Source organism: Myotis yumanensis, unplaced genomic scaffold (genome assembly GCF_028538775.1).
Source record: "Myotis yumanensis isolate MYYU_CA2020_CCGP unplaced genomic scaffold, mMyoYum1.0.hap1 SCAF_4, whole genome shotgun sequence".
In the NCBI taxonomy this organism is placed as follows: domain Eukaryota; kingdom Metazoa; phylum Chordata; class Mammalia; order Chiroptera; family Vespertilionidae; genus Myotis; species Myotis yumanensis.
The window spans coordinates 43,192,716-43,219,879 of NW_027223755.1; the positions used below are offsets into that span (position 1 = coordinate 43,192,716).

The window sequence follows — 27,164 nt, forward strand, 5'->3', positions numbered from 1 at the left end:
GCGGTGGCGGGTGGGGGCCGGGGCCATGGCCCTTGCACAAATTTCATGCATCGAGCCTCTAGTATTTGTATAATAGGTATTAGAGAGGTTTGCTCCTTACCTAAACTGAAGGTTAAAAATGTACCTGCTTTTTATCATCATAGAAATAGTCTTACCTTGCTTTTTCACCTTCCTTTCCTTCTAGAGGTCCTGCTACATTGCCAGCAAGCTATCTTTTTCTTCCTGCTGTGCAGTATTTATATTGCCCTAAAGAAAGAGGAAAGTTGTTAGATGACAGGCTCCATGTCCCTTCTCCTTCTCTGCATTGATTTCTCTGACTCTGTGTGCTTCTGTTATCATGCTGACCCAGGAACTATAAAAGTTTACTATATAAATCTGTAAATTAGCACAGTTGAATATTAATTGTACACACCATTAAAATATTTAATTCTTATTTTTCTTCAAATTCAGAACTTGATAGGGGGCTTTAGCCAATTACTGTAATTTTCCAACCATCATAATTTTGTGGAAACATATAGTGAAAAGACTAAATGCTTTGGAATCGGGCAAACCAAATTTCAAACCTATGTTACATTAACTTTGTGACCTGCTTTCCCATTTGTAGAGTAGGGGTAGATATACTTGCCTCATGAGGTTGTTATAGAGTTTAAATAAGATAATGTATGCAGAGTTCCCAGTTCAATGCAGCACCTGATTAGTACTCAGTATGGGTTAATTTTCCCCAAAGAAATGATTGGGGGTAATTTATTTATACTGTTTGAAGAATAAAAATTAAAGGTAATACATTCAAGACTCTTTTGTGTTTGTTTGGGCTTTGGGGACAGTAACCAGTTTTTTTTTCTTTTGTATAGCATACCCTGCTCCTCTAACAAGTATCAGAGGCCGAAAACCTCTTTTTGGAGAGATAGGACACACTATAATGAACTTACTTGTTGTGAGTAATTGAACTATTTTATTAAGTGTTCTTATATTGTTACTTTAAAAATGTGTTTAGTAAATTTTACACACTTATGTTTTCCTATTTTAATTTGGCATACTTGGTATAATGAAAGTTTACTTATAAATATATCCTAGTTCATTTAACGCAAATGGGTTGTTTCTAATGAATTGCTTTTTAGAGCACATCTAATTTATATGTACCTGATTTATATTGCCTTTCAATTCATCCTGCTGGGGTGCTTACATATTTAGGTAATGTGAGATCTACACAGATGTTGAAGCTTTTGAAGATGTAGTTAAAGTGTTTGTAAAGTTAGTAAGTTTGGTGAGTGTGAACAAAGTGTGGCCTAAGTGTCCTCATTTGCTTTAGGAAGGATTGGAATAGGCCATGTTTCAGGTTCCTTCCCACCTCAGATTTCTAGAATTTTGTATTTACCTGTTACCAGAAAAAAGTATTTCAGTGGACTTACTTTGATTTATAATATTCAGTTTGAAGACCTATTTGAAAGATCTTTAAATAGAAAGAGGAGATCACCCCCAAATACTATAGAATTCTTCCTGGGAATGATATTGTTTTACTACTCTGTGGAGTAGCTGGATTAGTTGGTTTTATAAGTTAGTACTAGTTCGTAGATGGCATTTTCAGTTATGTATCACAAGTCTTAAAATGATGGATACTTTTTAATGGATTTGATGAATGGGTAAATGTGCATAAATAGTAGTTTAAGGTTTATGGAAATGTCATAATTTTATATAGGACCTTCGAAATTACCAGTATACCTTGCATAATATAGATCAGCTATTGATTCATATGGAAATGGGGAAGAGCTGCATAAAAATACCTCGGAAAAAATACAATGATGTAAGTATAATTGCTTCATTAAAATTTTGAAGATAATTATTGAACATTAGATTTCCTTAGAAATGTGTCAATTAAATTTGATGTTTTGAAGCAGACTAATATATAATGGCAAAATATATTATTTTTGAAGTTTTAGATTTGCTTCCTAACAAGGCATTTGTTTAATTCTATCCTTTCTTCTTCTTCTTTTTCTTTTTTTTTTTTTACTGTTTTATGCATTGAGGTGATTTTATCTTAATACCTTTGTTTCTATCACATTCTTGGGGGTTTTCCAGACCAAAGTTTGAGGCTTATGAAGCTGGTCAGAAATGTGACTCTTTAAATTAGTGTAACTGATAAAGGGATGAAATGGTAAAAGTGTTTCTAAATGAATGTTGTTTTTTTCCCCTAGGTAATGAAAGTAATAAATTCTTCTAATGAACATGTCATTAGCATTGGAGCTAGTTTTAGTACAGAAGCAGATTCTCATCTAGTCTGTGTACAGAATGATGGAGTTTATCAAACACAGGCCAATAGTGCCACTGGCCACCCTAGAAAAGGTGAGTGTTGGTTCCTAGTGTTGATCCATTAAACCACCTCAATAAATAGAATTCTTTTCAAAGGGAAAATATAGATATTTTACGTGTATGCTGAATTGACAGTGATAAAACATGCTTTAAAATTTTATCTACACAGCCCTGACTGGTTTGGCTCAGTGGACAGAGCGTTGGCCTGCGGACTGAAGGGTCCTGGGTTTGATTCCGGTCAGGGGCATGTACCTTGGTTGCGGGCACATACCCAGTAGGGAGTGTGCAGGAGGCAGCTGATCGATGTTTCTCTCTCATCGATGTTTCTAACTCTCTATCCCTCTCCCTTCCTCTCTGTAAAAAAATCAATAAAATATATTTTTTAAAAAGTTTTATCTACATAAATATATATATATATTGATTTCAGAGAGAAAGGGAGAGGGAGAGATAGAAACATCAATGATGAGAGGGAATCATTGATCAGCTGCCTCCTGCACGCCCCCTGCTGGGGATTGAGCCTGCATGTTCTCTGAGTGGGAATTGAACCATGACCTCCTGGTTCATAGGCTGATGCTCAACAATTGAGCCACACCTACGAGGAAACACACAGAAATATTTTAAAATTGCTTCTGATTTGTGTTTTTCTCTTAGGCTACATTAGGTTTAAAGACTTGGAACACTACAGATATTCAGGCTTAATATGTCCCTTATGGTGAGAGTCTTTTTTTTCCCCCAGTTATTTGTCTCTTGAATGAGGTTTTTTTCACCTTTACATGCTTTTTGCTCCAACTCTCTTAATTAAGGGAGCACAGGATAGATAAGAATGTAGAATAATTTATAAAACTATAAGTGGCTGGGAATATAAAAATGATAAAGGTGGTAGAGTACATAGCAGGTCTGAGTGACATGACTCTCAGTTCTGGTTGAATGACCTTAGTGACTGCTGGATTACCAAACTCGTGCAGTAGAGGGCCTAACCAATGGAAAGTTATGTGGAAGTACGCATTCCATAAAATTAATACATTAGTATAAAATAACAAATTTTAAAATATTCTAACATCTGTCAGCTAATACAGTTTTTTCTTCTGATTATAAAAGTAATTTATACTCATTTGTAATAAGCTTGGAAAATATATTTTTAAAAGTAGCAAAAGAAAAAAGAAGAAGAAAAAAGTAGTAAAAGAAAAAAGTGCCAATATATAGCCATTGTTGATATTTTTACTGTATTTCCTTTTTATATTAATATCTGTGTTAAATAGATGATATAATACTGGATATTTATACTTTTGCATTGTGTTTTTTTCACTTAACATGTCAGTGATATTTTTGACATTAAAATTTAACAACTATTTAATATTTGTTGAATAGGTATATATTTATATGGTATAAGTTTGAAAGATACAAATATTTATAGTATAAAGTCTCTTCTTCCTTGACCCTCAGGCTACCCTCTCCTCCTCCCCATAGGCAACCAAACCAGTATTTTCAGTTTCAGTATGTACATCTTTTCTGAGACATTTTTTAAATAAGTCATTTGTTCCAGACTACACGTTGCTTTTTCTTTTGTTAACATACTTTGGATATTATTCTATATCAGTATATAAAGAATTTTCACATTCTACATAACTTTTCACTTTATATGTGTACTTCATTTAATCGTCCTTTATATTGGTGGAGATAACTTTGACCAGTCCTTGGCTATTTATAAAATAATAGAGGCCCAGTGCATGAAACTCATGCACTCAGGGGGGTCCCTCAGCCCTGCCTTTGCCCTCTTGCAGTTCACGAGCCCTTGGGGGATGTCTGACTGCCGGCTTAGGCCTGCTCCATGTAGGTAGTGGGCCTAAGCCGGCAATTGGACATCCTTAATGCTGCTGTGGAGGCCGGAGAGGCTCCCGCCACCGCCACTGCGCTCGCCAGCTGTGAGCCCGGCTTCTGGCTGAGTGGCGCCCCCCCTGTGGGAGCACATTGACCACTAGGGGGCAACTCCTGGGTTGAGTGTCTGCCCCCTGGTGGTCAGTGCACATCATAGTGACCGATAGTTCCGCCATTCGGTTGATTTGCATATTAGCCTTTCATTATATAGGACTAGAGGCCCAGTGCACAAAATTTGTGCACAGGGGGATCCCTTCAGCCCAGCCTGCACCCTCTCCAATCTGGGATCCCTTGGGGGATGTCCTCAGGATCGGGCCTAAACCGGCAGTCGGACATCCCTGTCACAATCTGGGACCGCTGGCTCCTAACTGCTCACCTGCCTGCTTGACTGACTGCCCCTACTGGCCCCCTCGTCAGCCTGATCACCCCTAACCGCCTCTGCCTGCCAACCTGGTCGCTCCCAACTGCCACCCCCCGCCAACCTGGTCACCCCTAAACTGCCCCCCCTGCCAGCATGGTCTCCCCTTATTGCCCCCTCTGCTGGCCTGGTTGCCCCATCTGCCCCCGCCGGCCTAGTCGCCCCTCACTGCCCCCCCTGTTGGCCTGGTCGCCCCACACAACCTGCTGTTTGGTCATTTGGTTGCCCCTCACTGCCCCCCCTGCCTGCCTGGTCGCCCCACACAGCCTGCTGTTCAGTCATTTGGTCATTCCTCACTAACCCCCCTGCCTGCCTGGTCGCCCCACACAGCCTGCTGCGGTCGATTGGTCATCCCTGACTAACCTCCCTGTCGGCCTCGTCACCCCAGGCAGCCTGCTTGTTCAGTCATTTGGTCGTCCCTCACTAACCCTCTGCTGGCCTTGTCACCCCACTCAGCCTGTTCGGTCATCCGTTTGGTTGCGATGGCCCTGGGCTCTTGATATATATAGATACTGTGAATAACATTGTATCCGTACCATTAATTTCTGAAAATGGAATTGGTGTATAAGGAATACATTTATTTGTAATTTTAGTAGATAATTATCAAGTTGTCCACCCAGAGATTGTTGATTTATGCTCTCACCAGTAGTGGATGATCAATTTCTCACACTCTCCCTGACACAGACACAAACATTTTATTATTTTAATATATTTTTAAAATTTATTTCAGAGAGGAAAGGAGAGGGAGAGAGCGATAGAAACATCACTGATGAGAGAGAATCATTGATCAGCTGCCCCTTACATGCCCCCTACTGGGGATCAAGCCTGCAACCTGGGCATGTGCCCTGACTGGGAATTGAACCTGGGACCCTCCAGTCTGCAGGCCAATGCTCTATGTCCTGAGCCAAACTTGCTAGGGCAACATAAACATTTTAATTAATACAACTGTCCATCAATTATTAGATACAACCATTAACTTGTATGCAATATTTATCTTATTTATTAGCTTTCTAATTTAAGTGGTGTGGGCATGGCATTTATCAGGTACTTAAAATGTGCCATGCTGCACATTATATATTTAACAAATATTTTTTTAAATATTATATATTTTTAAAAAATTATAACATAAAATAGAGCAGGTTAAAACATAATTGTTGTTTTTTTTTTTTATCAGTGACAGGTGCAAGTTTTGTAGTTTTCAATGGAGCTCTAAAATCATCTTCAGGATTTCTTGCTAAGTCCAGCATAGTTGAAGGTAGGAGTTTCATCTTTAAGATTGTTTTAATGTAAAAATGTAAAGTTTTCTTTTTGAAACTATATTTGATATTTATATAAAAGGGTATATGTAAGTTATGTCATATTCTCCAAAGTACCACAAGCTTCTGTGAAATCATTCTCCAGCCCAAAAATTAGAACGTGATCAATATTTGGATCTATTTACACCTTCTTCCTTCTCTCTCCAAAAATTAACTACCAGACTGAATACTGTTTATCATCCTCTTGCTTAATTTTTTTACACTGTATAAAAATATGCCTAAATAATGTTTATTTGGGAGATTTATAAAATTGATATCATTATTCACACAGTCTTATGGAGCTTATTATTTTCATGCAATTTTATGTCTCTAAAATTTATCCATGTTTTTGCCAGCAACTATGGCTTATTTATTTTCAGTGTTATTAAATATTTTATTTTGTGAATGTGTAACAATTTATCTTTCAATCATGAACATCTGGGTTGGTTCTCTGTTTTTGCTATTATGAACAATGGTTCTAGTAGCATCCTTTTTTTTTTTAATTAAATCTTTATTGTTCAGATTACATTTGTTCCTTTTTTTTCCCCCCCTAACTCCCCTCCTCCCAGTTCCCGCCCCACCCTCCGCCCTCACTCCCCATCCACTGTCCTCATCCATAGGTGCACGATTTTTGTCCAGTCTCTTCCTGCATCTCCCACTCCCCATTCCCCCCCAAGAATAGTCAGTCCATTCCCTTTCTATGTCCCTGATTCATTATAATCACCAGTTCATTCTGTACATCAGATTATTTATTCGCTTGATTCTTAGATTCACTTGTTGATAGATGCATGTTTGTTGTTCATAATTTGTATCTTTACCTTTTTCTTCTTCTTCCTCTTCTTAAAGGATACCTTTCAGCATTTCCTATAATACTGGTTTAGTGGTGATGAACTCCTTTAGCTTTTCCTTATCTGTGAAACTCTTTATCTGACCTTCAATTCTGAATGATAGCTTTGCTGGATAAAGTACTCTTGGTTGTAGGTTCTTGGTATTCAGCACTTTGAATATTTCTTGCCATTCCCTTCTGGCTTGCAAAGTTTCTGTTGAGAAATCAGCTGACAGTCGTATGGGTATTCCCTTGTAGGTAATTGAGCCTCTTTCTCTTGCTGCTTTTAGGATACTCTCTTTGTCTTTTGCTCTTGGCATTTTAATGATGATGTGTCTTGGTGTGGTCCTCTTTGGATTCCTTTTGTTTGGGGTTCTCTGCGCTTCTTGGACCTGTAAGTCCATTTCTTTCACCAGATGGGGGAAGTTTTCTGTCATTATTTCTTCAAATAGGTTTTCAATATCTTGCTGTCTCTCATCTTCTGGTACCCCTATAATTCTGATGTTGGTGCATTTGAAACTGTCCCAGAGGCTCCTTACACTATCTTCGTATTTTTGGGTTCTTTTTTCATTTTGCTTTCCCGGTTGGGTGTTCTTTGCTTCTTCGCATTTCAAATCTTTGACTTGATTCTTGCGCTCCTCTGGTCTGCTGTTGGGTGTCTGTATAATATTCTTTATTTCAGTCAGTGAATGCTTAATTTCTAGTTGGTTCTTTATCACAACATCGAGGGTCTCATTAGATTTCTTGAGGCTCTCATCAAGTTTATCGGCAGTTTCTAGCAAATTATTGAAAGCCCTCAAAAGTGCGTTTTTTAGCTCTATATCCTCTATTTCTGTCATGTTTTTTTGTCTCCGCATTTTTTATGCTTTCTTGGTGCACCCCCTTGTGGACTTTGTGTGCAGTCTTGTTGTAGTTAAGCCTTAATTGTTGTCGGCAATACTAGGGGTGAATTGACCTCCAGGCTAACTGGCTATGAGAATCAGCTGTGTCTGCAGTGGGAGTGCTTCTGTGCTGGATCTCTAGGGCAGTGCTAATCTAGCCTTTGCCTGAGGCTATCCGGCAAATGCCTCTGTGCAAGGCTTGGGCGGGGCGGGTCCCAGGGGATCTACAGGGTGGGCGGAGCGAGCAGTTATGGCTGCTCTCAGTTCCGTCCCCAGCGGCTCTGCAACCGCTGCAAACCTCGGAGAAAAAGCTGCCTTCCCGCTTCTCCCGTTTGAGTCTGGGTCCCTTGAGACTCGCCGGATCTGGAGCTCAGAGTCTGAAACTCCCTCCCGATTGAAAACATCAACCGCGCCCTCCGCCGCCGGCCCGCTCCACACGCACCTCTGCACCTTAGTATTTCACCTCCAAACTGTGCCTCCTCTGAGTCTCGGTATGGATTTCTCTTTACTTCTAGTTGTAGAATCTCTCCTCAGCCAGCCTTCCTGTAGTGCTGGATGATGTCCGTTCCGTCTTTTAGTTGTATTTTTGAAGTGGTTGTTCGAGGCAGCAAACTCCGGCATTAACCTATGCCGCCATCTTGGTTCTCTCTAGTAGCATTCTTGGTGTGTGTCGACATTGGGCACGTGTCTAAGAGTTTCTCTGGATTATATCTCCAGGAGTAGAATTTCTTGGCTGATAGATTAGAAAATGTTTAACTTTACAAGATATTGCTAAATTATTTTCATTATTTAAGATTTCCTGTTGATCTTCATATTCTCCAAACTTAGTTTTATCAGACTACTTAATTTGTGTCAATCTGGTAGGTATCTCTGAACATGGTCATAATTAGCATATCCCTATTAAGTAGAGCATCTTACAACATATTTATTGGACATATATGTTGTCTCTTTTGTGCAAAGCCGGTTCACATCTTTTGCCCATTTTTCTGTTGTTTTGTAAATTTTTCTGATTTATAGTTGCATAGTTTTTTATATACTGTAGATTTCCTACATCATTTTATAGTGTGTTTTTAATAGAAAGTCTTCTTTTAAATACTATGTAATTTATTAATCTTTTATGGTTAATGTTTTTTATTTAAGAAATCTTTCCATCCTGTGGTTAAAAAGATGTTCTCCTGTTTTGTCCCAAAAGATTTAAAGCTCTGCCTTTAATATGCATGTATCAGATAGGGATCCATTGACATTTTTTTGCATTTGAATAGGACTTGATCCAGCATCAGTGATTCATTTCTCCCAATGAGAGAGGTTTTTTACTCTCATCAAATGTGTGGGTTTTTCCCCTCACATCAGTTAATTTTCTAGTTCTCTGACACCAACTGGGTGTCCAACAATTTAGTTCTGACATTAACCACCCAGAGTTAGCACAGACCCCGTAGGTTAAGGGCTCAGTCCCACGAGACTGCCCCTCACTTCAGATACCAATTAGCAGTCTAGGGCCTCTTACACTTCTAACTGGCTATAAATCAGAGGATCCCACTACCTCTTCCTCAGGTTGGTTCAAACATTTGCTAGAATAGCTTACAGAACTCAGAAAACACTTCATTTATGTTTACTGGTTTATAATAAAGCATTTATTGCCGGGAGCCGGTCCATCCTTGCTGCTTGACACAGTCGCTGCAGGCAAGAAACATCTGCACAGCATGTTTCAAGGGACCTGGCGTATATGGCATACTGTTCTTAATATGTTTGCCCACCTTCTTGGCGCTATGTGTTTTAACCAAGGTCACCTCTCCAAGAAAGGTTGTTTCCCCAGGTAGGGATTTTTCCCTGAAGTTAGGGAGGGGATAAAACCCCTTAACTAAGTGCCAGGCGGGTAATTAATCACTTTAACTACAAACAATCACACTTAAGCTACATAATCTTTACTCCCTGGAATGGAGATAAGAAACGCCCTAACCTTTGGAATAGAGATTGATAGGATTGGAATCAACTGGTATAAATACAGATGTAACAAGACAACAGGACACAGAACCTAGAAACAGAACCTAGCGAGAGAACCTGGCTGAAGAACCTAGAGACAGAACCTAGACACAGAACCTAGAGCCAGAACCTAGAGAGAGAACTTAGCGAGAGAACATGGCAAAAGATCCTGGACAGAACCTGGCTACAGATCTTGGCTGGAGAACCTAAACAGAACATGGCAGGAGAACCTGGATAGAACCTGGCTGGAGAACCTGGCTAAAGAACCTGGTGACCAAACCTGGCTGGAGAACCTGGAGAATCTGGCTGGAGAACCTGGAGAACCTAGCGAGAGAACACGGCAACAGAACCTGGCTGGAGAACCTAGACAGAACATGGCAGGAGAACCTAGCGAGAGAACATGGCAACAGAACCTGGCTGGAGAACCTAGACAGAACATGGCAGGAGAACCTAGCGAGAGAACATGGCAACAGAACCTGGCTGGAGAACCTAGACAGAACATGGCAGGAGAACCTAGCGAGAGAACATGGCAACAGAACCTGGCTGGAGAACCTAGACAGAACATGGCAGGAGAACCTAGCGAGAGAACATGGCAACAGAACCTGGCTGGAGAACCTAGACAGAACATGGCAGGAGAACCTAGCGAGAGAACATGGCAACAGAATCTGGCGGGAGAACCTTGCTATGCTGATCAACTGAACGCAGCCTCCATGTCCTTCCTTCTTCGCCGACTCCGTCCACACCTTTGGGGACCCCTGGACCTGCTGGGGTTGGACCCCAGCAATTTATAAAGGATATGACTTAAGAACAACCAAATGGAAGATAAGCACAGGGCTAAGTATGGGGAAGGGGTCATGGAGATTCCATGCCCTCTCCAGGCGTACCACCGCCCTTCCTTCACATCACCCTTCTAACACCTCATGTGTTCCCCAACACAGAAGCTCCTTGAACCCGGATATTTGTGGATTTTTGTAGAAGTCTCATTATGTAGGCATGCTTGATTAAATAAACGGCCATTGCTGATTGAACTCAACCTCTAGCACTCTTCCCAGTTCTAGTCCAATGATGCAAAGTGACCCTTACACAAAGTCTTTTGGTGCCCCTTTTTCTTTGTCTTGACCTCAGATTCAAGGACTTTCCAGTCTGTTATTTCTGGCTTCTTAAGCCAGTAGGGCCATTGCAGCTTAATGGATCACCAGACACTGTCCCAAGACTTTGCCTGGGCAACTGTGGGCTCCCTTGTTGAATTTTCCTATAGGGATCATGGTATTGCATTTCCTACTGTCCACGATTGAAACAGTTGCCTCATACATTTTGTCTAATTTTATGGTTGGTTATTATGAAAGAGCTAGTTTGGTGTCATAGCCAGAAATGGAAAATTTTTAACCATTCATTTAAAAAAATTTATTTACCATTAAAAAATTAATCCTTTGTGAAATAGTTTTCTTACTTCCTAATAGAAAACAACCATTAAAATGATATAACAGATGATTTTTAAATATTTTCAAATAACAAAATACATTTGTATTTTGGAATAAATTTTATGGCTTAGACATATAAATTGATATTTAGTAAAATAAATATGAAACATAACGCTCATTTTCAGATGGCTTAATGGTACAAATAACTCCAGAGACCATGGATGGCTTGCGGTTAGCTCTACGAGAACAAAAAGACTTTAAGATTACATGTGGGAAAGTTGATGCTGTAGACCTGAGAGAATATGTGGACATCTGCTGGGTAGATCCTGAAGAAAAAGGAAACAAAGGGTAAGAATTTTTTGTTACTAAAATGTAATTGATTTGATGGAAAGGGGAAGGATAAAAACATCTTGTTTATAAAAAGAAATCTTTTATGAATAAATATAGAATTATACCATGAATTTCAGTGCTTATACTTCAATTAATATATTCAGTCTCTTTTTCAAACATATGCCTAACCAGCCTCATGTGTGTTTTCTTGGCCAGGATGCTGTCAATTATTGAAGGGTGGTCAATTGGGAGGGGGCCAATGACAATATGTCCATTGTGTAGCAGTGTGGGCTTGATGCAAGACACTTTTTCTGTGGTAGGGTACCTATTTTTGTCAAGTAAGTAAAGGATTCCCTTTGGATGTTTATTCTGTTTTATACTGACTCACTGTAAATACAAACAACTGAATTTAATAATATATACTTTAGAGGCCTTACAGAATTACTGCCATTCATTCCTTCCTTTTTTCAATTACCCATTTTGTTTCTTCTCCCTCCCTCCCTCCCTCCCTTCCTTCCTTCCTTCCTTTCTTTTTGGTGAATGGCTAAGGGGTCTGGAGCAAAGAAAGAAGAGGGCTAATGCTGTAGGACTCTAAAATAGATTTTTTTAAAAAATTCATGAGACAGCTTTTCTGTTAAAAGACTAAGATATTTTATTTTATTTTTAAATATATTTTATTGATTTTTTACAGAGAGGAAGGGAGAGGGATAGAGAGCTAGAAACACTGATGAGAGAGAAACATCAATCAGCTGCCTCCTGCACACCCACCACTGGGGATGTGCTCGCAACCAAGGTACATGCCCTTGACCGGAATCGAACCTGGGACCCTTCAGTCCGCAGGCCGACGCTCTATCCACTGAGCCAAACCGGTTAGGGCAAGACTAAGATATTTTAAACCTCAGGTATGAATTGGACATATGAAAAAGTAGGTAAAATTTGCTACACATCAAGAAATCTTGGTAAATGAATATAAAGTAGTTTTAATTATTTTATATGTAATTGAGATACCTTACTGCTGTTTTAAATTTATAGCTTTCATAATTTTTCTCCTTATTCCATTTATTCAAATTTAATAATTCATTTCATAAGAAGCACCTTAGTAGTAATACTTCTTTTGTATTTCATTTTATTCTATAGTGTTATTAGTTCCGTGGATGGAATATCTTTACAAGGATTTCCAAGTGAAAAAATAAAACTGGAAGCTGATTTTGAAACTGATGAGAAGATTGTAAAGTGTACTGAGGTAACTGCAAAAGAAAATGCCTTCCCTTTACATGCTGTGTTTAGATATGGTTTTTGTTTTTTTTAACTGGGAGATTTCCCACTTCTCAGCTTCTGAATGTTTAAGTACAGTGTATTATACTTTTTACATTATATCTTGAGACACATATTTCTTACCAGACTTCCTTTTATAACGCCAAATTTGGTTTTCCGTAGTATTATTTATTTCAGGCTATTATATGACAGCACTGCCTGCCAGCTCACAGTTAAATTTTGGCAGCATTTCCATTTCTGTTTATAAAGAAATATATTGTTTGATCATATTATTTTCATTTTTTCTCTTATTTAACAAAAATTAAAAGATTTTGTTGATGTCAATTTATAATCACATATACAAGTTATTTTTAAAAGTTTCTTTTATTTTAAGAAGGACATATGAAATTATACAGTAGACCTCTAAACCCTTAGTCTACCTCCATACTCACCCTCTCTCTACCTCCCAGGTCAGACAATCAGTGTTACTTACTGCGTATGTATTCTTTGTGAATTTTATGCATGCACAAGATAGAAACTATAGAGAATATAGAAATTATAGAACATTATTACTTTGTTCTAGCTTAACTTTATTAAAATGTCCTTATAGGATGGTAATCTTACAGGGTTGATTCATTAGTACCCTTCTCTAAACTGAGTTAACAAGGCTCTGTTGCTACAGGTTAACTTTAGGCAAAAATAGCTAAGTCATTTCCAAATTCTATAACCTTTGGTTTTAAGTTAACTTATAGTATAGATCATGGTTTGTTTGTGCGTGTAGATCATGGTGTGTATGTCCATGTGTAATGTTCATATATATATTGCTCTTAAGCTAATGAATTTCATGGCACTAGCATTAGAATTTTATTAATAAAGTTGAAATGAAAGTAGCAATTGTTGCATTTTTAAATCATGACTTGTTTCCTAATTTCAGGTGTTCTACTTTCTAAAGGACCAGGAAGTATCTATTTCAGCAACTCGTTATCAGTTTGCAAAAGAAATAGCCATGGCTTGTAGTGCTGCACTGTGCCCTCACCTGAAAACTTTAAAGAGCAATGGGATGAATAAAATTGGCCTCAGAGTTTCCATTGACACTGATATGGTGAGGCATGTTTTTGCAATGTATTTTCTAAATGAATTTATTATATATTAAAATAATCAAAAGGTGTTTCTTTAACCTTTTCTTTTGGGATGAATGAAGACAATGAAAATTTGTTGAACATCAGTTTGTGCACACACTTCGTGTTCATTATCTCCTTTATTCTCCACAATGGGTCAGCAAACTTTTTTTGTAAAAGGCTACACAGTAAATATTTTTGGCATTGCGGGCTGAATGATTTCTTTCAGAACTACTCAGTTCTTCTATTATAGTGCAGAAGCAGCCATAGATAGTATGTGAACTAATAGGCTCGGCTTTGTTCCAGTGAAACTTTGTTATAAAAAACAGTGGGCCGATTGGCTCTCAGGCCATAGTTTGCTGACCCCCTGCTCCACAACAATCCTTCCTGTTTTTCAGTTTATTATTCTGAATAGATTCTATATTCATACGATTTAAATTTACTCTAAAAGTGTATACATAACAGTACAACTTCATTGGACATTTCCAGAATACAGCATTCTGATTGTAGTCTATGTAATTGGCGCCTTAACTCCTGGCTACAATGTAAATGATGCCCAGTAGAGTTGTGTAAGGTAATAGACTTGGAAAGATCTCCTTCCATCCTCATCTCCAAACCCTTTTGTCCACCTCAATACTCCCTCTTACTCTTCCTGGTGAGGCAATCAAATGATACCCATTTTTATGTATTCTTTGTGATTTTATGCATGTACCAGCAATAAGTGTGTGTCCTTTTCATTTCCCCCTTTACACTGTATTTTTTTAACCTTGCTTCTTTAACTTACTGTACCTTAGAGATATTACACGTTACCACATATTCTTTTTAAGTTGCATAGTAGTAGTTTATTATATAAGTGTACTCTTATTTAACTAATTCTTATGCATTTTTATATGTACTGATTGATATTTAGATTCTCCACAATATTTTGCCTTTGTGTAAGTGTGAGTATATCAGAAACATTCTTAGAAGTAGAATTGTCTGGTCCGAAATGTACTCAATAGGTATTACCATACTGTCTAAAATAGAGGTTATACCAATTTATATTTTTACCATAATTTGTGAGAGCATTCTTTCCCCTCACATACTTATCAAAACAGTATGTAATCAAACTTTTGAACTTTACCAATTTGATAGGTAAAAAATAGTACTCCAGTATTATTGTAATGCACATTTCTGTTTCCAACATCCAATATAATAAATTTCAAAGCAGTTTCTTCTTTAGAATGGTTTATCTAAATATGAATGAGTTCAAAAGCTGAAGATTTGCTTTTTTTCAGCCAGGATGTGTTGTACTCAGAGTTCTTATCGGAAAGAACTTATATTTTCATCTCACTGTTAAAAGTTCCTTTTTCAAGGAAATATCTGATATTTGTGTGTTATTTGAGTAAGCACTGTTAATATTTCTTTAGGCAAATTAAAATGTAATTTTCATGAGCAACATTAAATTTAAATATTAAATATGCAACAACAAATTAAAAATATTTTAAAGTAGATTATTTTTATTAATACCATGGGGTTTGTATTTAAGTTATGTTGTTAATCATTCAAAATCTAGCCCTTCAGTGTGTTTACATGTTCATTGAGAAGAAACTTAAAGTATGAATTAGTGGCAATTTTTATTTTATTTTAATGATATATGTGGGAAGAACAATTACAATTTATGTAGTAGATGGATAAAAATATAGGAGAATATTTTATGAATAAAATGTCAATTATTTTCTTAACATGCTTGAACTGGATGATATTTTTAATTTAATTATTTTTACATTCATCTGCTGAGCTAAACAAGATTGCTCACTTTCTAGGGTTGACTTACCAAGATTTTTTTTTTTCCAGGTTGAATTTCAGGCAGGATCTGAAGGCCGACTTCTTCCTCAGCATTATCTAAATGATCTTGATAGTGCTCTAATACCTGTGATCCATGGTGGAACATCCAACTCTACTAGTTTACCATTAGAAATTGAATTAGTATTTTTCATTATAGAAAATCTTTTTTAGTGAAAAGATATTAGTCAATCATATTATTTATATTGCAAACTGATTTGTTAAAACTAACTCCAGCACTAAACCTAAAATGCCACAAACACTAAAAGTAAATATGTTTAATGTTTGAAATACATAGAAGTTTTGCTTTATAGGCCGGAATGATCTTTTTAAAATCATTAGCACAATTTCAATCTCTAAAAACGTAATGCAATCCAGTTTTTGAAGATTTACACTTAAAAAATACTAAAAAGACAAGGATAACTTCTTTCTTCAAGAAATTTGTAGCATTTATTGTGTTATTTAAATGCTATGCCAAAGTATCTGCACTTAGTAATACCTCTTTATGCCAAGATCGATTTTAATGAAGGCTCTTTTTCAGATGTAACCTAATAAAGGGAAATATCTGTTTTCTGTATATGCCAGTTAGATTGCTGTTTTCTAAAGTCTGTTAAAAATATACTTCAATAGCACAGACCAGTTTCCATATTAGACTTAATATGATGTTCTTTGAATAAGGCAGACAACTTATTTGTATAATTGGAGTGGAGACCTACCTCCATGACTAGATAAACTCTGATTGTTTGGATTAAAATCAGAAAATTTTCCTTTTTTCTTCTCAAATTATTCCATATTTGGTTTTCTCTTGATTAAATGGGTATTCTTAAAATAACTGTGGGTGCTTCAGGATTCTGTGCTTCTGTAATTTAAGTATGTTGTTTTTATAGCGAGAACATGTGATTTGGTATGTGTTTTATAACTCTTTAATAATTTATAAATAGGCAATATTTTTGTATTGCAGTATATTATTTTTCCTCTTTTCTTTCCAAAGTGTACCACTATATTTGCCACTTATATAAAAAGTGATTGACGACAGGCCAGATGACCCTTGAAATAGTTATTATGTAGCAATAAATGAAGCATGAAACAGATTTTTATTACTTTACCTTTAAACCTTACAAGTTTCTTGGCAAGTTCACATGTTTTCATTGACACTAATGTATTTATTATAAACTTTAATGAACTAATTACTTTTGCATATTTTAAATTCTTTATATGGTAGTTATTTTTTATAACAGAATATTAACATAAGTTAAATTCTATGTATTTAAAACTATTACAGAACTTTCCTCTTTACTTCAAACAGCAAAATAAGAAATGTTGTGTTGAAAAAAAGAGTAATGAATGTATTGTTAGTTAGTCCTGTCATTTAAGTTATATAAAATATAATCATATTTTGATGCTTTTTTTATTCTTAAGTGGAAAATATATGTTTTTGTATAAAAGTCTTGTATATCTCAAGAAAAAGAAATTATACTAAAGAGCCCTGTTTTAAGAAAAATATTTAGGAAGTATCTTAACTTGAAGACCAAAAAACTGTTAAACTCAGGAACTGAGGTCTTAGGTTAGGAGAGGCTAAGAATTTTTATCAGATTGGTCATATGGTTCCTACTAATCACATCTGTAGTACGAGCCAAAGACAGTATGGAGGAGAATATCAATCGTATGGGAGTAGCTACTTCAAAAACAGTGTGAAATGTTGCAAATATTAAATAAAGTAACACATTACTTGTGAAATTAATTGCAATAGTATAAGTTAAAAGCAATCACATATCAAACTCAATTTATGTTTTCTTTATATAGTGTGTTTATTTTGCAATATAAATTATTGCACAATCTATTAATACTGAATTTAAAATAACCAAATGGTGGAGGGCTCTTCCTTGATGGGATAGCTTTTGATTTGTTTTTTTAAAAAATCTACATTTCATAAAAATTGGAATTATGTGCCTTTGGAGGCACCTTTTAAAGTATTCTTCTTTTTTTAAAATATATTTTATTGCTTTTTTACAGAAAGGAGGGGAGAGGGATAGAGAGTTAGAAACATCGATCAGCTGCCTCTTGCACGCCCCCTACTGGGGATGTGCCCGAAACCAAGGTACATGCCCTTGACCTGAATCAAACCTGGGACCCTTGAGTCCGCAGGCTGACGCTCTATCCGCTGAGCCAAACCGGTTAGGGCTTAAAGTATTCTTTAAGCCCTAACCGGTTTGGGTCCCGGGTTAGATTCTGGTCAAGGGCATGTACCTTGGTTGCAAGCTCCTCCCGGGCCTGGGCCCTGGTCAGGACTCCTACAGGAGGTAACCAATCAATGTGTTTCTCTCACATCGATGTTTCTGTCTTTCCCTCTACCTTCCACTCTCTCTAAAAATCAATGGAAAAATATCATCAGGTGAGGATAAAAATAAAGTATTCTTTGTAGAGTATGTCTTTGAATGCATTTGTTGCTTATTTTGGTCATGTTGTTCATATTTTTAAAGGTGAAAAAATAGAAATGGTTCTTTGTACTCAGTCTGCAATGATCTGTTTTTGGTCTTATGCCCTTTACTAGTAATACTACTCTCTCTGAATTTTGAAATGTGAAATAAAATCTAGCTGTTTTATGCAGCCATCGAACAAACTTTGCGTATATATACTTGCTATCTGCAGAGCACTTTATTAGCCTTCACTGGTTGAAAGGTGAATAAATAGTTCTTTCCCTCTTGGAGTCGAATGTGTGAAGCAGATCATTGACAAAGTTAAAGTAATTGTTATAATAGAAATATAGATCTAATCTAGGTGGTTGAAAAACAACCCAGGAGGATAACTATACCAATAAAGAGAGGCAACCTGAGAACCTGTTAGATGGTGGGCACTAAACTTGTCTAGCCAAGAATTGAAAATCTAAAAAGTAATATGTAAAAAGACCAAACTTTCCCTCATAAGGCAATTTACTTTAAAGAGTCTTTTGTGCTCTAGCTGGTTTGGCTCAGTGGATAGAGCATCAGCCTGTGGACCTAAGGGTCACGGGTTTAATTCCAGTCAAGGGCATGTACCTTGGTTGCAGGGTCCTCCCTGGCCCTGGAACCCTGGTCAGGGCTCCTGCAGGAGGTAACCAATTGATGGGTTTCTCTCACATCAATATTTCTCTGACTTTCCCTCTCTCTTCCACTCTCTAAAAAAAAAAAAGTCGCCAAAACCAGTTTTGCTCTGGATAGAGCGTCGGCCTGGGGACTGAGAGGTCCCGGGTTCGATTCCGGTCAGGGGCATGTACCTTGGTTTCGGGCACATCCCCAGTGAGAGATGTGTAGGAGGCAGCTGATCGAGGTTTCTCTCTCATCGATGTTTCTAACTATCTCTCTCCCTTACTCTCTGTAAAAAATCAATAAAATATATATTTTTTAAAAAAGTCAATGGAAAAATATCCTTGGGTAAAGATTAAAATAAATAGTCTTTTGTGTTTCTGTGAATGTCTTACCTTATAATTTAATTATTATAAAAGTAGTAGCCTGATATGGTATCTCAAATGCCCAAGTTTATAACAGCTTCGATTTAGATACTGTTTCATAAGTAAATAATAGAGCTTTTTTTTTTTTTAACAGTAAGCATAACTTTACTCATTTTTAAATAATATATCTTGAAATAAACCTCCAAACCATGCTAGGTTTTGATTTTTCTTTGTAATTAAAAAAATGTTCCATATATGTACAGGATTCACATATCAGAAAAAACTTATCAATGTAAGTTTTGCCTGTCACCTTGTATGCACATACCTTGTTCTTCCCATTCTCCATACTCAACAGATAATCATTTTTGTTAATTTCTTGTGTATCTTCCTAAGTTTGGGTACAGTAGTAGCAAATACATACATATATTTTTTAATCTTCACCGAGGTTATGTTTTTATTGATTTTAGAGAGTGAGGAAGGGGGAGAGAGAGACATGGATGTGAGAAAGACATTGGTTACCTCCCGCATGCATCCCAGCCAGGGATAGAAACCACAACCTTTTTATGTAAGGGACGATGCTCCAACCAACTGACCCAGCTGACCAGGGGTCCTTTTTTTTTATACAAATGTAGCATACTATTTACACTGAAGAACACAATTTCAATTATACTTCAATTACTTTGAATTATGTGGTTATGTTTAGAATCTTAAAAGATTGCATTGCTTCTTTTCCTCAGTAATTGATAAAAGCATCTTATTGCAGAAAGGCAAGAAAATCCATTATTGAAATTATAACCATATGTTTCAGTGGGAGGGTTATTTTCTCTTAAAATTTTCATTACTAAAACACTTGCATGGTTATTTTTTATTTGATCTTTATTTAAAATCTTTGTTTTTTCTACCAGGCACTAAGCCTCACCATCTAAATTTATCTTTTACCACTTAACACATTTATTTTTACATGACATTATTAGTAGCTTTAAATATTTACATTCTGTGTTTGGGATTTAGCTTGGAATGATATGCAATTTAACATTTAACACCTTTTGGGAAATATTTTCTGCATTTGCATAGATAACATTGAAACCATATTTTCATGCTTTTTACGAATGAAGAAACAGGTCTAATTCAAGTGCTTTATTATGAACCTCTGAATATGATAAAGGTTTTTTCTCTTTGGTAAAATAAGGTGCTTGAAAGCCTCCAAGATAACCCACAATGTTCCATGCATCCTGGTATTCACACCCTTGTGTAGTCCCCTCCCACACTGTACCAGTTGGTCTTTACGACCAATGGAATATGGTAGAAGGATGGGATGTCATTTCTACGATTATGTTATAAAAGACTGGTTTCCATCTTTGCTGCACTTCTCTCCCCCCTCTTTCATCCTTTTCTCTCCCATCTCCTTCCCTCTCTGTCTCTCTTTCTCCCTCTCTATTAGATCACTCCTCTTGGGGAAGCCATTTGCCAGGTGTGGGCAGCCCCGTGGAGAGGCCCACTTGGCGAGGAACTGGAGTCTGACAACAACCACATGAGTGGAAGTGGATCCTCCAGCCCCAGTCAAGCCTTCAAACTGCAGCTCCAGCCAAAACTGCAACCTCATGGGAACCACTCAACTGAGCCACTCTCCGATTCTTGAATTTCAGCAACTGTGTAAAATAAACATCTGTGGTTTTAAAGTGATATATTCTAGTGATTTATTTATATGCAGCAACAAATATGAATTAACAGATGATACCTTTATCTTTAGCAGCTGTAAGTAAAACTGGCTAAAAATGATAAATTGCTCTGACAGCATATTATCAGCATTTATGGATTCCATGCCACAAGTAATGTGTGCTAAGGGCAGAGAACACTAAAAGAAAAAGTAGGATTTGGCCATGTATAAACAAATGCAATTACGGGAAACTTCCTGTTTCTGGAAATTACATGCTAGGATATTTAGATCATGCTCCTGCCAAAAACAACTAAAGCTGATTAAGATACAAAAAAATCATCTTAAGCCCTGACTGGTTTGGCTAGGTGGATGGAGCGTCGGCCTTCGGACTGAAGGGTCCCGGGTTCGATTCCAGTTGGGGGCATGTGCCTTGGTTGCGGGCACATCCCCAGTGGGGGGTGTGCAGGAGGCGGCTGGTCGATGTTTCTCTCTCATCGATGTTTCTGATTCTCTATCCCTCTCCCTCTCTGTAAAAAATCAATAAAATGTATTTTTAAAAATCATCTTAAAACATGAAGGAGATTTTAAGGCAGCAAGTGATGTCCTGTCCAAAGGTAAAAAGAGAAGTTAAGTGAACATGGGGCCCTACTGTGACAACCTTATAGAGTAAAGGGGACATAGCAAAGTTCAAGGCCTACACAAGGTGGTGAATCTAACAGAATTTTCCCAACAGAGGCTGAGACCGATCCCAAACGGTTTTAGTCTTTGGATGAGGATGAACCAGAAGTATAAACTATGTAAAAGTATAGCCAAGTTTAGAATTGCCCACATTGCACAAAGAATCTTAAGCATTTAACTTGCTTTAGGGTGGTCCCATACTGGAGATGTCTCCTGGTGCTGTCACCATGGCAAAAATGTAAATCCTCTCCATAGAAAAGTAATTTCACTGTAGGCCTCAAATTAGTTTTCAAATGTAACATCTAACACAGTAAAAAATAAAAAGTAGGCACAAATGGAAGCTAGTCTCCAGAGGCAAGAATTAGTAGAAACAATGAAAAACTCAGACAGACTTAGGCATTAGATTTATGCCTTCTGTGTTTAAAGAAATAATAAAAATTTAAAAATCAAGCATGCGGTACCTGTAGAGCAGGGGTGGGTTATGGAATTTGGAAATGACTTAGCTATTTTTGTCTAAAGTTAACCTATAGCTATAAGAGCCTTAACTCAGTTTAGAGAAGGGTACTAATGAATCTACCCTATAAGACACCATCGCATAAGGACATCTTAATGAAGTTAAGATTGAACAAAAAATGTTCCATAATTTGTATGACCTATATAGTTTCTATCTTGTGCATGCCTAAAAATCACAAAGAATACATATGCAGTAAGTAATGCTGATTGCCTGATATGGAAGATATAGTGAGGGTGAGTATGGAGGTAGACTAGGGGTTTAGGGGGTCTATAATTTCATATCCCTTTCTTAGAAAAGAAACATTTAAAAATAAATTGCATATGTGATTATAAATTATATCAAAATATTTTAATTTTTGTTAAATAAGAGAAAAATGAAAATAATATGGTCCAAGAACATATTTATACATAAAAAAGGCTTAGCAACTGTCTGACCAGGGGGCAGACACTCAATGCAGGAGCTGCCAAGCTGTGGTGACTTGGCAGTGGTGGTTCTCAGGTGATATACCCCGGAACCAGAAAGGAGGGAGCCCAATTCCCGGGTGCATCACCCAAGATCCTGGACCCCTCGGGGGGTGTTGGAGAGCCGGTTTCAGCCCGATCCCCACAGGCCAGGCTGAGGGACCCCCCCTCCTCCCACAACCTGCTGGAGCGGCCCCGCTCACTCCACAGACACCCCTCAAGCAGGGGCACCGCCCCAGGTGCAACCGGCCAGGGAGGATCACGGGAGGTTGGCTCTAGGGTGTGTCCGGCCCACCTCTCCAGTCCCACCCCACCGGCTACCTTCTAATTAATTTCCTTTCAATGTCCACAAATCTGTGCACCAGGGGAACTAGTTTCTGAATAAACAAATATGGCAATGCTGCCAAAACTTAATTGTGAGCTGGCAGGCAGTGCCTGAAATAAATAATACTACGGAAAACCAAATTTGGCGTTATAAAAGGAAGTCTGGTAAGTAATATGTGTCAAGATATAATGTAAAAAGTGTAATACGCTGTTCTTAAACATTCGGAAGCTGAGTAGTGCAAAATCTCCCACTTAAAAAAAAAACAACCACATCCAAGCCCAGCATGTAAAGGGAAGGCATTTTCTTTGCAGTTGCCTCAGGACACTTCACAGTCTTCTCACCAGTTCCAAAACCTGCTTCCAGTTTTATTTTTTTTCACTTGGAAATCCTTGTAATGATATTCCATCCACGGAACTAGTAACACTATAGAATAAAACGTAATACAACAGAATTATTACTACTAAGGTGCTTCTTATGAAATGAATTATTAGATTTGAACAAATGGAATAAGAAAAATTAGGAAAGTTATAATTTACAATTGCTAGATTTATTAAATTTCAAGTCCCACCTGCGGTTGCCTTGGCAGGACCAGATCTAAAGATTTTGGGGCCTCACCCTCTGCCTCTCTCTTCCCAGCCCCGGCCTATCTGCAGAACTACCTACCTTTTTTCTGACTATTTTTCCCAAAAACACAATTAGCGCGACACTTGAACAGCCCAGAGGCCGCGGAGCCTGCGCACCAGCCGCAGCCTGTGCGCCTGCGCATTCTCGCCACCCCCCCCCTCCCTTCCACCTCCGCTTCCCAAGCTGCTCTCAGGCCGCGCTCGGAGACTGACGGCTCTTCCCTCGTTCGTGGAGTCGTGTTTCCACGCCACCTGCGAAGGGTCATCGCGGTGCCCACGGCTTAGCGCTTGCGGACCGCAGGCGTCTGTCACCATGGCAACGACCGCTGGGGGCCCTGGTAAGCGCCAGTCCCCGCTCCGCCGAACGGGCTCCGCCTCCTGCACTTTCCTTGCCCTGTGCGTGGGAAGAGATGGGGGAATGGGACACTTTGAGAGACACCTGTGGCAGCGCCCCTCCCTTTTTTGGATCCTGGCAATCCGCATTCTCAGCGCGCGTCCACAATCCATTGGCCTGGAACCTTGGTTCTGCGTGGGTGTTAAGAGGAAAAAAACAACCATTCTGGCGACCAAGAATGGCAAGAATATTGCGCCCTACTTCGTGTTTTTTAAGAGAAGTTTTAGGGTCATAGGAAAATTGAATGGGAGAAACAGATTCCCCATATATCCCCTACCTGGATATATGCATAGCCTCCCCATTATCAACATTCCCCAGTTAGCAGTACAATTGTGAACCTGCACTGACACATCATAATCACCCGAAGTCCAGTTTACCAGGGTTCACTCTTGGTGCTGTACATTCTATGGGTTTAGACAAATGTATAATGATATGTATCCAATCCTGTGGTATCATACAAAATAGTTTCTCTGCTCCCAAATACTCTGTGATCCAACCCTTATCCCACCCCAATCCCTGGCAACCACTGATCTTTTTACTATCTCCACAGTTTTGTCTTTTCCAGAATGTCATATAGTTGGAATCATATGTTATGTCACCTTTTCAGATTGGCTCCGTTCACTTAGTAATATGCTTTTAAGTTTCCTGCATGTCTTTTTCATATTTGATAAGCTCATTTCTCTTTTAGCATCAAATAGTATTTCATTGTTTGGGTATGCCACAGTTTATCCCTTCACCCTCTGAAGAGCAGCTCGGTTGCCTCCAAGTTTTGGCAATTATGAATAAAGCTGATGCAAACGTCTGTGTGCAGGATTTTGGACGATAGTTTTCAGCTCCTTTGGGTAAATATCAGGGAGTACAACTGGATCATATGGTAAGAGTATATTTAGTTTTATAAGAAACTGCCAAACTATCTTGCAAAGTGTCTGCATTATTTTTCATCCCCACCAACAATGATTGAGAGTTCCTGTTGCTTCCCATCCTCACCAGCATTTGTTATATCAGTGTTCTGGACTTTGGCCATTCTAATAGGTGTGTAGTTGTGTTATCGGAGAAATGCATGGGTGGTTTTTTGTTGTTGTTTTTTGTTAGTGGGAGTGGGGTCCTTAGGATATGTCAAGAAAAAGAATTTTCTGAGACTCACATGGGAGGGTGAGTGATCTTTATTTGTGTGGAATTACATCTCTGGGTTTGTAAAGTCCCATTTCCCTTAAACCAGTCCTGGAAGATGTGCATCTGGGGATTCAGTAGAGCTAAAATCAATGCCAGCATCCAAAGTTTCTGTTCCATGATGGAATTGGGTCCAGTACAGTAATAGGCTAGTTACAGTTATTCAGTCCATTGTTTGGGGTCCACATGACTCTGGGCCATGTGGGCAAATGCAGGGGACCCAAGAGAGTGCACCCCCTGCAACAAGAGTCCCAAGAGATCAAGAAGCAAACTCCTTTTAGGAGCTTAAGTATCTCAAATCTTCAGGTGCTTGAAGTAGCCACGCCTACTATAGCTAATGACCTATTCCTAGGTGTGATTGACAGGCAAGTACCTTCCCTATTTCATCCAGACTTTACTGGGCTTTATTCTAAACTGCAGCTTCCTGGCAAAGCTGCACAGATGACACATTCATAATATTTGGCCTTCTCTTTGCTCCTTCCCAGTTATTATAACTAGGTTATATTACAACTAGAGGCCCAGTGCATGAAATTTGTGCACTGGTAAGGTGGCTGCTGGCCAGCTGGTACTCCGTCCCTTCCCCCGGCTGGTCCCATCCCCTGGTCAAACTCCTGGGCAAACTCCCAGTCGAGGGGACAATTTGCATACTACACTTTTATTATATAGGATGGTATCAGTTGTACTTTGTTGTTTTGTGTTTCTCTTATGACACATGATGTGGAACACCTTTTCATATGCTTGCCATCTGTTTATCTTCTTTGGTGAATTGTTTGTTGAGGTCTTAAAATTGGGTTGTTTTCTTATTGTCGAGTTTTAAGAGTTCTGTGTATATTTTGGATAACAGTCCTTTATCTGATGTGTCTTTTGCAAATATTTTCTCCCAGTCTGTGGTTTGTCTTATTCTCTTGATGTTGTCTTTCCCAGAACAGAAGTTTTTCATTTAATTAAGTCCACCTAATTCATTATTTCTTTCGTAGATGGTGCCTTTGGTGCATAACTAAAAAGTCATTGCCATACTCAAGGTCATCTAGTTTTTCTTCATATTATCTTTTAGGAGTTTTATAGTTTTACATTTTACATTTATGTCTACGGTCCATTTTGAGTTAATTTTTGTGAAAGGTATAAGGTCTTTGTCTAGATATCATTTTTTTTGGTTGTGGATGTCCAGTTGTCCCAGAACCATTTGTTGAAAAGACTGTCTTTGCTTCATTGTATAGCCTTTGTTCCTTTGTCAAAGATCAGTTGACTATATTTATGGAGATCTATTTGGGGGCTCTTCATTCTGTTCCATTGATCTGTTTATTCTTTCACCAGTACACTCTGTCTTGATTACTTTAGCTTTATAGTAAGTTTTGATGTGAGGTAGTGTCATTACTTTGTTCTCCTTCAACATTTTGTTGGTTCTTCTGGGGTTTTTTGCCCTCCATATAAACTTTAGAATCTGCCCTGGCTCGTGTGGCTCAGTTGATCGGTTGTCATCCCATGCATCAAGAGATTGCTTGTTCAATTCCTGCTCAGGGCACATGCTCAGGTTATGGACTCAATCACTGGTGGGGGCGTGCACAGGAGCTGATCGATGTTTCTCTTTCACATTGATGTTTCTCTCTTGCCTTCTCCCTTCCTTTCTCTCTGAAAATCAATAAACTATTTTTTTAAATTTAGAATCAGTTTGTCAGTATCCATGAAATAACTTGATGGGATTTTGATTAGAATTGCTTGGATCTATTGGTCAAGTTGGGAAGAACTGACATCTTGACAATATAATCTTTTTGTTTTTGAACATGGATAATCTCTCTATTTAGTTCTTTAATTTCACTCACCAGAGCTTTGCAGTTTTCCTCACATAGATTTTGTACATGTTTTGTTAGATTTATACCTGAGTATTTCAGTTTCTGAGGTGCTAATGTAAATGGTATTATTTTCCATTTCAAATTCCACTTGTTCATAAATAGAAATGCAGTTAACTTTTGTACATGAACCTTGTATACTTCAACCTTTTCAGTTTAAATTTTTTGTCTGTAAACATAATGCATGCTCATTATAGAACATTTATAAACTATTTTGAAGTAGGAAAGGAATCCACCTAATGATAATACTCAGAGGCCCCCAGAGTAACTTTATGGTACATTTTTGAACAATTCTAACTTTTAAGAAAATATAGTTAAAATCATAATATATTTGCCATCATCATATACTACATAGCTCTTTTTAAAAGTTTCACTATTTAAAAAACATACAAACTAGTTTTTTAAAGCATTAGTTTTTAGTGGCTTAGAACAACACTGATTTGTTATTTTATAATTCTGACATGGGTCTCACTGAACTAAAATCAAAGTGTCAGCATGGCTACATTCCCTCTAGAGCAGTGGTTCTCAACCTGTGGGTC

General features: G+C 38.0%; 2 protein-coding genes across 5 annotated transcripts in view; both read left to right on the forward strand.

The window, feature by feature from the left end:
• Positions 1-20,639, forward strand: part of ZFYVE16 (zinc finger FYVE-type containing 16) — a 47,726-nt gene extending 27,087 nt beyond the window's left edge. For all 3 annotated transcript variants that reach the window (XM_070412252.1, XM_070412254.1, XM_070412253.1), the window contains exons 11-18: positions 852-934; positions 1,697-1,801; positions 2,193-2,340; positions 5,775-5,855; positions 11,189-11,351; positions 12,471-12,576; positions 13,522-13,689; positions 15,542-20,639. In XM_070412252.1, coding sequence (XP_070268353.1) covers positions 852-934; positions 1,697-1,801; positions 2,193-2,340; positions 5,775-5,855; positions 11,189-11,351; positions 12,471-12,576; positions 13,522-13,689; positions 15,542-15,703 — 1,016 coding nt within the window. In that variant the 3' untranslated portion in view covers positions 15,704-20,639. The remainder of the gene's footprint in view (positions 1-851; positions 935-1,696; positions 1,802-2,192; positions 2,341-5,774; positions 5,856-11,188; positions 11,352-12,470; positions 12,577-13,521; positions 13,690-15,541) is intronic.
• Positions 20,640-23,456: 2,817 nt separating this feature from the next.
• FAM151B (family with sequence similarity 151 member B) overlaps positions 23,457-27,164 on the forward strand; it is a 29,780-nt gene continuing 26,072 nt past the window's right edge. For both annotated transcript variants that reach the window (XM_070412260.1, XM_070412259.1), the window contains exon 1: positions 23,457-23,552. In XM_070412260.1, coding sequence (XP_070268361.1) covers positions 23,528-23,552 — 25 coding nt within the window. In that variant the 5' untranslated portion in view covers positions 23,457-23,527. The remainder of the gene's footprint in view (positions 23,553-27,164) is intronic.